Consider the following 12,743-nt stretch of genomic DNA (forward strand, 5'->3'; position numbering starts at 1 on the left):
TGGGCAAAATAGAAAATCAACCACAACCACAATCAACTCACAACATGCAGTTACAAAATTATATTATAATATGTATGGAAAAGAGATGCTTGAAAATAGAAATATAAGCTCTGATGTGCTAATGAGCCACAGAAATATCTACATCCTTAAGGACACAGCTATTTAAAAGATGTGTAGAATGCCTTATTGGATGTGTAGAGCCAAAGAAGACAGTTTCTTCTCTTGAATATTAAAGTTAATTTAAAAGAGATGCTGTGCCTCAACTTCATGGGTGCTAATCACTACATGGCCATCTGCCCCTTCACTATCTTGTTAACACGAAACCTCAGGCCTGTGTCCAAATGACTTTGGCCTCAGTACTAAGTGGTGTAGTCTATTCAGGATTCCTTACTGGCAACACATTCTGGCTGTGCGTCTGTGAATTCACTATGGCCCTTCAGTTCTTCTGTGACATCCCATCTCCGCTAAAGCTCTCCTGCTTTGGCACCTTAAGCAATTAAATTGTAATTAATGCTTCTGTAGTGGTGATGGGTAGTGGTTACTTTGCTTCATCACCAGGTCTTCTATCTGTATATTTTCTACTGTGCTTAAGTTTCAAAACCAGAGGAGAGTAAGGAGAGGCTTTTTCTACCTGTGTCACACACATGTTTACTGTGAATGTCTTTGTCAGTGCAGGCACTGCTGTACATACCTCCAAATCACCCATGATAACTTTGATGTTTTATTTTATAGCCCCTCCTTAAAATCTATAGTCTTAGCAACAGCACATTAAGGGAGCTAAAAGGAGAATTGTAAAGAGAAAGCTTTATTCAGGAAAATAATAATATCAAGCCATCCCACTTTCATGACATAAGTTAAAATATAATTCAAACTTAATTTCCTTTCCCATGTCTAACTTTGGGTGATGTGACTTGATTAAGTGAGTTCTTTTACAATGTCTCAGCACAGAAACAATGCACACATATTTTATTTTAAGGTTTCCACTCCAAAAATTGACAATTCTCTGATGCCTAAAACATCACTACTTAAGACTTATATCTTATGCTAAATAGCTATCTTTCCAATTATTCTCAAATAAAAAAGTTGTAGAACAAACTTTACATTAAGTTTTTTGCAATTAGAAAGAATCATTGTCATATATTTAAAATATCCCTAAAAATGAATATATCTGAGAACTAGTATTAATTACCATTGAAATATTATTTTCTCAGTGCAAAAAAAAAATAATCTGAGTTTGGTAAAAGAGATATCTTACCTTGTTTATCATAATGGAGAAGGATATACTTTAAATAATAACTATTTTTACTCAAAGCAAATATGTTAGTATTTATAAAATATAAACCACTGTTATGTTATGGAAGTTTGGAATTAAGATTTTATATTGGCAAGCATTAAATTCTTCGTGTGTGTGTGGGGGGTGTGTGAGGAAATACATAGAAGGGTAATGTTATTGCTTAAGTAAGATTAGGTACTAAAGAATCTTCGTTTGCTTCCCAAGCTTTTGGGATTGATGCTTTTACAAATGGTAATGCTCTCCTTTAAAAAAACAAACAAACAAACAAAAATCTTCTCAATTCCCTAAGAATTCCTATATCATTTGGTGTTTTTACATATCATTTTTGACATTTAAACAAAGACTGCTTCACATTAATATCTACTTAACATGTCAATATTTGGCTTACCCAACTAATCTAAAATGCTTAAGGGAGAGCTATGACGTATACTCTTACTTCTGGCACAGCACAAAATATATAGTAAATATCAAAGAATAAACATCACATAATTTTTTTAAAGAGATATTTGGTTTGGTGTGGATATAATTATCCATACCTATATAACTATTTTTTATCTTTTTTAAAAAAAGTTGCACAGTACATTTACTGTGCTGAAATAAAATTATCTAGTCTATACTTCAGTTGAGTAAATGGAGAGCAGAGCAACAAAGATATGAGCTGATAACAGGAAGAAATCAATATAGTCTGAAATCTTTTACTTTAAAATTGAAAAACAAATGCACGTAAGCAAGAACTGAGTATAAAAGACCTGTTTGTAGGTGGCAAAAATAATTCTAAAGGATAGGATGGTTTTGAGAGTTATCACCTTCTTTGGGTAGCTCAACACATTGATTGTTGCTTAAACTAAACTTTTTCAGAAGGAAGTTTTCTTTAACCCTAAGACTTATATAAGGCAGAGGAAAGCACAAGCTCAATAGAGAAAGGACAATGCCAATAATAGAATATAGCAAAGATAAACTACTCCTGGGCTTTGAAGAAAAAAAAATTAAAAAAGAGAGAGAGAGAGAGAGAAGGAATTAGTTCTTACCTTATCCCTTGCTCGGAATGTGAAAAATTTAGGAAATTCTCTCTGTGTTAAAAAAGGGGAAAACTGATCAGTCCTTTATAAACAAAGCTCTGCAGGGATACACACTTAATATAGAGGTAGTCAAACACCTCAAAGACAATTTCCTAGAAAACATGCTCCTTACCTAAGTTTAGACCAGGGAATATGAATGATCCTCTGGGTAATCATCACTTTGACCCCACTTCCTAATTTGAGAATGACCACACTCTTAAACTATGTTCAATATCTAACCTTTCCTAGAGAAAATAATTCATACTTTTTCATCCCCCAAGTGAAAAAATCTTCCTGGGTGTTGATCTTGCCAACATATACTCTTATGCTGAAGCCATTACAATAGCAGTTACTGAATTGATTTTCCAAGTTTCTCCTTAAGAAACTCTTACAATGTAAACTAATTAAACAGCACAGAGTCCTTCAATCCATGTTTGTTTTTTTTCCTTCCCCATACTCATTCTTAAGTCAATAATTTCAAGGGTTCAAATAACATTTCAAGACAAAGAAAAGTAGAAGATGCTACTTTGGTCACTACCACTATATATAGAGAGAAGAATGGAGTGGAACTAGTAAACTCGTAATCATTAGGTCTTACTGCTTTTTTTCAGGGTTTTACACAAAAAAGCAACCAATTTACTAGAAGCTTATTAAATTAACAAAGATGAATTCAATTAGCAGAGTTCATTAGTTTCTGAAATTTAACTTACTAACACCAAATAACCGTTTCTCGTATGGGTAGCTCTACTGGCAGTGTAGGAATCAAGTCATTACTATTTGCCTCTATAGGTGGTTTCATTAGACCTCTTCTTCATTATAAGCACAACAAAATCAAATAGTTACTAGTACAATGCAGAGAGACCAGGACCAGCTACCTAAATAACCCTCAATAAGCTTTAGGAACCATGAAGGGAACATGTACTGAAAGCCTTCTCGGTGTCATGCACTCACATGTGTTGCCACATGTAACGCTTTCAACAGCTTCTTGAGGTAGGTATCATGACCCCCATTTACAGATGAAGAAGACCTGGCTCAAATGATATGCCCAGGATCACAGAACCGGAATGTGAATGTGGGTCTCAAATGCCAGAGCCCATACCCTTTCATCTTCTTGACTCTCCCAAGTGCAAGGAGGACATTACACCTTTCTATTTCTGCTATACTCCAAGTTCCTTATTTAGAGGATTTTGCTTGATCAGATAAGGATAAAAAACAAACAGAAAAAACAGAAACTAAGATTTTAAAGAAAAAGAAGCAAAAAAACCAAAGCAAAACTCATGCTGAAAACTTGTGGTTCTTGAATTCAATGAAAATTTATTGAATACTTTCCATAAGTATTACATCTCACTCACACCTGAACAAAAGTATGCACAGATGGAAATCTTTTTACATTGTCCTTGGCATTTTACCTGTAAATTGCATTTAACATACTTCCAAGAGCTCCTTTACCAAATCCATGCAAGACCTTCTAAAGGGTTTGGGTCTTCAAAAGCTGTTTAAAAGTGGGTTTTCCGCAGGAAGGCTGTTTTACTGATGGTATTGAAGTTTAAATATTAAAATTCTCTGGCCCCACTTTGAATGATGATGGAAGAATATGGGGATTACTTCAAGCAAGATGTTTAGATAGTTTGTCAGTAAATTCCACATTCATGGCTTTGTATAATCTCGTATAGGTTTTGTTATAGGGACGTGTAGCTTTTAGAGCATTACCTAAGAAATAGCACATCAAAAAGGAAGGGTAACAAAATCCTTCCATGGAACTCTCTGAAAGAAGAGTCAAGGAAATTGATTATTCAACCTTTTAAGCAAACATACTTCTATTCTGGCATAGCTATTTATAGATTAATTAGTTAATTAATTAAAATACTTATTTCGTATACCACTTACTCAGGTTTGTAAGATTAAAACACTTTCCTTCAAAACAAAACAACAGAAACCCAAAACCCTTTTGTTTCCACTAAACCAGCTAAGAAAATTTGTAGTAAGAGGCATAAAAAGTAAACAATTTGAATGGAAAAGCTTTATTACAAATAATGAAAGAGACTGACTAAATCTTGACAGAGGTGGATGAGATAATATAAACAAACTTTTTTTTTTAACTTCTGCATGAATTTTTAGCTCCCTAGTACAATCCTCAATTTATGTATGGGACATTCAGGACAGGAGATGGCAAGAATATCTACGCAATGGGAAAGTATGATTGTTGATCAATTCTTTAGGACAACTGGAAGCCAAAAGACTTTTCTATAAAAATAGAAAAAAAAATCTATTCAAAAGGCACCTGATTGAGAAATCAAAAAATCACAGAAGCACAGACTAAAAGCAAAAAAGAAGAAATCCAAAAGTTTATGATTCTGTAATTTTAGTAAATTCTTTTATCCCACTTTATCCCCACCCTGCCAATATTTCCATTAACAGCATTCCTGCTTATTCCATCACTAATGTAATTGCTTTCCAGGCAGTCTACTAGTGTTATGGGCAACTATCATAATTGAATGTACACAAAGGAAAACACTCAGTGTTCTGGTATCAAAAAAAAAAACAACAAACAAAAAACCGCAAAAGAAAGCAGTATTTCTCAGATAGAAATTATATCCCTGCTGTGTTCTAATCAGCCAACCATCAAAAAGACAATCAAAATAATTTGCCTAAATTAGCCAATCAAGACACCCTGCAAATCAGAGAATGTGAAAGCCAGCAAAAAAAAAAAAAAAAAAAAAATCATAGCTGATTATGATACTAATAATCATGTTAAAAACCTAATGAGATGAAGAAATTGGAAGCTTGCTGGTGCAATTCTCTTTTACTTCAACATGCTGAGAACTAATTATATAGACTGTAATTAAAACAAAAACCCAAACCAAACCTGAAAAACTAATTGCTGGTCCACAAGCTAACATAACTACCTATATATTATTTTGAAAAAATGACCTTAACATTAACTATGATAACTGTTTATGATAGTGGGCTCTTCCTTCAGGGCCCAAACAATCTAAAAAACTTAATTTTAAAGTGGGAGTCATATGACAATCAGTAAAAGTACAACTATCTTTTGGGTGATTTACAAGCAGGCAAGAAAGAAAAGGAAACATTTTAATGATATAAAACTACTTGATTTGGAATCTCATCTTAGTTTTTGTGTCTAATGTCTTTTTTTAAGTGGAAAAAAATTAAGAATTTCTCCAAATACACATTTTGGTATCTGTAAGAAAATCTTCCTTTCAAAAAAATATGGAAAACTTCAAAAAGGGTATAATACCTGTATCCTAATTGGATAGCACATTGTCCTGCACCTTTTGGAATCAGCAGACCTGAGATGTGAGTGAAACTAACAGACTTAATACTATATCATAGAACTGCATCTTTAGATAGCTGCAGAAATTCAAGACGCCTCTTCTTTTGCTGTTAAGCCTTCAACATTTTATTTATTTATTTACTAATATGAACAAGATATTTATAAGGATAGATATTAAAAATTTTTTTCTTTACATATCAATATTAAACAGTTATTCAGTATTTTAGAACAGCTAGAAGTAAAAACCTAAAATTGTGGAACTGTAACTCTCGCCAAATTCTGAAATATGTTCTACAACTAATTGTGGTTCTGTGCTTTGAAATTTATAGCTTTTTTGTATATATGTTATTTTTCACAAAAAAAGAAGAAAAAAAGTCAATTGTGATGATAAAAAATTTTAAGTCCTCTAGCCTCCTATATTATGGAGCACCTATAAGGAAAAATATGAGAGGATCGTATGGTAGCTCATTCTGGGATCTGTCCTGTAACTATTTGATGAAGAGTGTTTTGAAAACTATTGCTTTTTTATTTCTTTGCTTTGTATATATGTTATACTATACAACAAAAAAAAATTGGGTGGTGCAACGGTGGCTCAGTGGCAAGAATTCTCGCCTGCTGAGCTGGAGACCTGGGTTCGATTCCCAGAGCCTGCCCATGTAAAAAAATTTTTAAAAAGTTAAAAATAAAAAAACAAAAACAAAAAACAAAAATTGCAATGAATGGCCTGTAACTTAATTCTCACTTTTTAAACATCCTGAAAAAGTACACCACATGGAAGAAAGTAGCTGAAACACTTGAGCTGTATGCCAGTAGACTAGATTCTTGAAGATGATTGTATAAAGATATGTTTACACTGTAACCGTGTGATTGTGAAAACCTTGTGTTTGATGCTCCTTTTATCCAGGGTATGGACAGACGAATAAAAATATGGATAAAAAAATAAATTAAAAATAGGGGGGACAAAGGGTAAAATATATTGCGTATATGAAAATGCCAGTGGTCAATGAGAGAGAGGGGATAAGGTGTATGGCATGTAGGAGCTTTTTCTTTTTATAGTTTTTCCTGGAGTGATGCAAATATTTTGAAAAATGATCATGGTGATGAAAACAAAACTATGTGATGATATTGTGAGCCCCTGGTTGTACACCTCGTATGCGAATATTTCTCAATTAAAAAAAAAGTATACCACCAAAAAATTAAAAAAAAACAGTTATTCAAGTTCCATTATGGGTACTTAATTTAAGTAAATGGTTATGGAAACAGCATAGAACAGGGGAGGCTGCATATATCACAGTATATTACCAAGAAACCAGAGAAATCAAGTGATCATTTCCGACACTCTCAAAGCTTCCTCTTTTTCATACCATGCTAACTATGGGGCAAGCACACATCAGATGATACTGACAGAAGCTAAGCATCATGAACGACAAGCTACCACCAGCAGAGATCCTCACAGCAGCACCACGAGAGTAAGCCCTGAATTTGTTCAATTCCTGTCAAAGCTTCCTAACTATTGTAGATCCTGGCTGGAGTTCAATAGTTCCCCTTGCCCCCTGCACAACCACCAACCATTTCCAAGGGGTATAAAATAAAAACACCCCAACTACTTCACCATTCAGTTCAGAGCAAATCTAGTCCACACCCACACCTTAAAGTACTATGTCCTAAAGCAACACTAATGACAAATCAAGTGACTTGATAATTTAACTGATTTTCCATTTGTAGTACTTACAAATAGGAACTGGTCAATGATTCCTAGGGAAGAATCCCTGCTGGTCTCATTTCTAAGCAGATTTTGCCTATACACATTTGTATTCAATCTAAATCTAGAGATGTTTAGTTAACAGGGACAGAAAATGTTTTAAAGCTGTTGGATATACACTAACGTGACATTGATTGATAGGTGAGATAAGGGTTTAAAAGAAATTTTTTTACATGTGTTTTGTACATAAAAATAATGACACTGAAAACTAGTCTTTTTACTCTTTTATAAATTTTAGTGGATAGTTTTAATTGATCATAGAATGCCTGTCATGGGAATCTAGTTAGCATGCTACAGACGGAAAGAGTCCCTCTGAGTCATAAGGAAAATGGGGAAAAAAATTTTAATTCAGTGTTTTTCCCCAGAATATTATGATTTTATTCCAAAGTCAGTGAGATAAGAAAAATCCATCTGACACTTAAGAACCTAGTCCAAATACTATTTCCAAATCCAGGGCCTAGCTCTGGCATGCCCATCCTAATTCTGATCAGCATCTTCCAGTCATAGTATTTATTCATGGCCTCTCATATTCTATCCTCAAGTATCAATTTTATTCTCTAAGCTCCTGATTTTTCTTCCTAAAGCCCTGGGGTTCCCTTTAAGCTCCTCATACTTCTCTACTGACTCCAGTTTCCTATCTAAAGTTATTGATTGATTTCTGCACTCTGCTTAATTTCCTCACATCAATAACCCAGGGCAGTTGTGTAGTCCACAACATTTCCTAAAGCATTTCAGAAAATCTTAGCTCTTTAGGTTGCTGGGTAGGCTTATCTTGTTTCTCTACAGACTAGACCAACAAGGTGAACTCTGAGAAGGGAAACAAAATGTCAAGTGCTAGAGACATAATAAACAAAAGGGCAACAAAGCAATCACAGATCCTTGAGTTTAGAAAGTCCTTCCCAGAATCTCAAAAGCTATCTTCATTATTACAAAAGACCATGACTTGAAAACTAACTTAATTATGTCACTTGCTAAACAAGATAAAATACAATTTTCATCAGGAAAACTGAGACTTTTGTACCACCCTCTGGAATCTTACCTAAACTACATTAGATCACGTTTTAAGAAATATTATGACTTCAAAAAGTCATTTTGGAGAATGACATCTTGATTGCAAACTGTATCTTTAGCCTCACTCCTGTCATTATGCTGGGTCTCAAAACCAGATCAGATACCAGGCTATTAACATAAAGTCTCTTTTCAATGAAAATTTTAATCCCATAAATATTAATCCAACTAATGGGAGAATGAACTTAATGCTTAATTTCTGTTCTTAGAATTAACACAACAAGGCAATAATGACAACTTGGATTCTGTTAAGGCATTTTAAATAATAAATCATTTTTTGGAATTGAGAATTCTCAATAGAACTTGAAACCAACTTTGGCAGAAGCCAGGACCCTAAAGTACAACTGGAAGTTCCTGATTACCGAATCGTTCTGTACACTGCAGAAATTACTAGTTTCTTCTTCTTCTATCTTATTCATCTGGACAAATGTATATATTCATTCTTTCATTTATTGATAAATTTTCACACACACACACTCCATACATGGTGTACAATCAATGGCTCACAATATCTTCACATATTGTGTATTCATCACCATGATCATTTTTAGAATACGTGTATCACTCCAGGAAAAGAAAGAAAGAAAAAACTCATACATCCCATACCCCTTACCCTTCTTTCTCACTGACCACTAGTATTTCCTTCTACCCAATTTATTTTACCCTTTGTCCCCTCATTTGTTATTTATTTTTTATCTATATTTTTTATTTATCTGTCCATACCCTGGATAAAAGATGCATCAGATACAAGGTTTTCACGGTCACACAGTCACACTGTAAAAGTTATATCTTTATACAATCATCTTCAAGAATCAAGGCCATTGGAACACAGCTCAATAGCTTCAGGTACTTCCTTCCCTCCAGCCACTCCAACATACCATAAACTAGAAGACAATATCGATATAATGCTTAAGAATAACTTCCAGGGTAACCTCTCAACTCTGTTTGAAATCTCTTAGCCAGTAAAACTTTACTTTGTCTCATTTTTCTTTTCCCCCTTTTGGTCAAGTAGGCTCTCTCAGTCCCTTGATACCGGGTCCCAGCTCATCCCAGGAGTTCTGTCCCACATTGCCAGGGATATTTACACCCCTAGGAGTCACATCCCACAAAGAGGGGAGGGCAGTGAGTTCACCTGCTTAGAGTTGGCTTAGAGAGGCCACATTTGAGCAACAAAAGAAGTTCTCTGGGGGTGACTCTTAGGCTTAGTTTTAAGTAGGTTTAGCCTATCCTTTGCAGGAATAAGTTTCATAGAGGCAGACCCCAAGATTGAGGGCTCAGCCTACTGATTTGGTTGTCCCCACTGCTTGTGAGAATATCATAAATTCTCTAAATGGGGAAGTTGAATATTTCCTCCTTTCTCTCCAGGCCCCAAGGTGGGGGACTTAATAAATATTTCTCTATTCTCTGCCTAAATTACTCTGAGATATATTGCGGCATACACAAAATCTCATATTCTTTTCAGGATTCCAAGTACTAATGGTGTTCAACTAAACTGACCATACAAGTTAAATTGGGAAATGCACTACCCAAAATATAAATTGTGCCCCAAATAAACACCTCTCCGTTTGGTCTCACACAGAAGTTAAACTTTTAAAATATGGATGATATCATCCTTTTCCATGTATTCTGATTTACCTTAGTCCTATCCAGATCAGTTTCATTCATATCTCTACTCAAAGTCAGATCACTTTTTCAACATTTTAAACAGTTCCTGTAAGGGGTACTACTGACTTTCACAGCTTCAGAGCTCTAACTCTAAGTCTCAGGTGTCACATAAATATCCGAAGTTTCTGGGTATGACCAAGTTATATATAAACAGCCTAGTATCTCAGAATTTAGAAATAACAGTTACAATTGCTGAACATATGTGACTGCTGTAAGAGCTTATGATCTAGGACCCTTTACAATAGGTCCCAACCTGATAACCCATTGTCTTGACCTCAGTTCACCGAGTTTTATATTATAGTTAGTCTATATGATTGAGGCATGATAATATATGTCCTTCTGTTCCTGGCATTTCATTCAACATACAGTCCTTAAGGTTCATACACCTAGTTGCACGCCTCACAACTTCATTCCTTCTTGTGGCTGCTCAGTAATCCAGTAGGACAGATGCATATACTCATTCTTAACTATTTCTCAGAGACACACTGAGAATTTATTACAGGGTTAAAAAAAAAAAATTATCAATAGGCCGAGCCCTCAGTCTTGGGGTTTGCCCCTATGAAACTTATTGCTGCAAAGGACAGGCTAAGCCTACTAAAAATTAGGCCTAAGAGTCACCCCCAGAGAACTTCTTTTGTTGCTGAGATGTGGCCTCTCTCTCTCAGCCAACTCAGCATGTGAACTCACTGCCTTCCCCACTACATGGAACATGACTCCCAGGGGTGTAAATCTCCCTGGCAACGTGGGTCAGAAAGTCTGGGATAAGCCAGGACCTGGCATTAAGAGATTGAGAAAGTCTTCTTGACCAAAAGGGGGAAGAGAGAAATGAGACAAAGTAAAGTTTCAGTGGCTGAGAGATTCCAAACAGAGTTGAGTGGTTATCCTGAAGGTTATTCTTATGCACTATATAGATATTCCTTTTTAGTTGATGGTGTACTGGAGTGGCTAGAGGGAATTACCTGAAACTGTTGAGCTGTGTTCCAGTAGCTTAGATTCTTGAGGACAATTTATAAAGATATAACTTTTACAATGTGACCATGTGATTGTGAGAACCTTGTGCCTGATGCTCCTTATATCCAGGGTATGGATAGATGAGTAAGAAGCTTGAATAAAAATAAATAAATAATAGGGGGGACAAAGGGTAAGATAAATTGGGTAGATGGAAACACTAGTGGTCAATGAGAGGGAGGGGTAAGGGATACGGTATGTATGAGTTTTTTCTTTTTATTTCTTTTGCTAAAGTGATGCAAATGCTCAAAAAATGATCATGGTGATGAATATACAACTATGTGATGATATTGTGATTGATTATACACCATGTATGGAATGTTTTTGTTTTGTTTTTTTGCATGGGCAGGAACCAGCAATTGAACCTGGGTCTCTGGCATGGCAGGTGAGAACTCTTCCACTGAGCCACTGTGGCCCGCCCCCACCATGCCCAGCCCAAATGGAATGTTTTTATGTCAAGAATATATGTTTGTATGTTAAGTTTTTACAATAAAAATATTAAAAAAAGAAAAAACATCTTTACTGGGACACGATATAGAAAAATTGAATATTCATTATAATATTTTCTTGAATATTCATCATCACACTTTCTAAAAGGAGGTGGACCGAATGTCAATCCAACTTTTCTAAATAAATCGTATATACTCTATGCTTAAATAGTCAGTAGTAGACAGATAAAACAATAAGTAATGTTTCATTTTGTTCCTTTTACTTACATGAAATCTCTGATCCACCTCATAGTTGACCTGTTTTCTGAAATCCTTTCAAATGAAAGACAGAAAAGAAGGAAAAACAGCAGAAGCTGGCAATTAGTAATAAAATTTAAAACAAATTGAGTAAAAGATGATGAATTAAGCTAATATAATTTCCTTAATTAAATATATAGAAATTCCCTGCATAAATCCTAAAAGTTAGTATATAATTATAAAACCATTATTTATTTTTTAAAGTACTAGTAACAGCATAAGAAGTATTTGAGAGGAGTGATTCACATGGTACTATTACCTTTTGTGCAACAAGGAAAGTAAGGCGTCTGATCCCATGTTCAACCAGGGTAGCTTTCTATGAAAAAACAGGTAATAGAAGATAGGTGAGATCTTCATTCATCCTAAATTTTACTCCATTCAGTCCTCAAGCCTCTGAGTTGGCTATGCACCTTTTTGGATATCTGCATCTCTGCTCAGTATCATTAAACTTGCACATAAATCTCAATATGGCTTCTGGGACTAAGTTTTAAGGAATACGTTTTACATTATCTAACAAAATTGAAAAAGAACTTCGTGGAGGAGAAAGGGTTATATGAGGTAACCTCAGACCTTTCAAGACTGATTCACATCAAAGTAGACCTTAATACAACTTCTGCTTATAGAAATCACTCTGGTGGGCATTCATTCAATATAAAGATTAATATTGATTAAGAAATAATAAAATTGGGCAGAGGAAAAGGAAGAATTTTCTATAAAAACAAAAAATATAGATACTAAATTGTTGTTTAGATCATAGATATTATCTATGATCAGAAATGGGCATTCCTGGAATACAACTTAACAAATCCTGGCCTTTTCAGTTCATCTAAAACAAATCCCCTCTACT

At 34.7% G+C, this 12,743-nt stretch overlaps 1 protein-coding gene across 16 annotated transcripts in view; it reads right to left on the reverse strand.

Moving 5' to 3' along the window:
- The window catches only part of ACACA (acetyl-CoA carboxylase alpha), a 449,622-nt gene that overhangs the window by 110,045 nt on the left and 326,834 nt on the right, over positions 1 to 12,743 (reverse strand). For all 16 annotated transcript variants that reach the window (XM_077165076.1, XM_077165070.1, XM_077165071.1 and 13 more), the window contains 3 exons: positions 12,156 to 12,212; positions 11,867 to 11,911; positions 2,323 to 2,364 (listed from right to left, as the gene is read on the reverse strand). In XM_077165076.1, the coding sequence (XP_077021191.1) occupies positions 2,323 to 2,364; positions 11,867 to 11,911; positions 12,156 to 12,212 (144 nt within the window). The remainder of the gene's footprint in view (positions 1 to 2,322; positions 2,365 to 11,866; positions 11,912 to 12,155; positions 12,213 to 12,743) is intronic.

Source organism: Tamandua tetradactyla, chromosome 6, assembly GCF_023851605.1.
Source record: "Tamandua tetradactyla isolate mTamTet1 chromosome 6, mTamTet1.pri, whole genome shotgun sequence".
Taxonomy (NCBI): domain Eukaryota; kingdom Metazoa; phylum Chordata; class Mammalia; order Pilosa; family Myrmecophagidae; genus Tamandua; species Tamandua tetradactyla.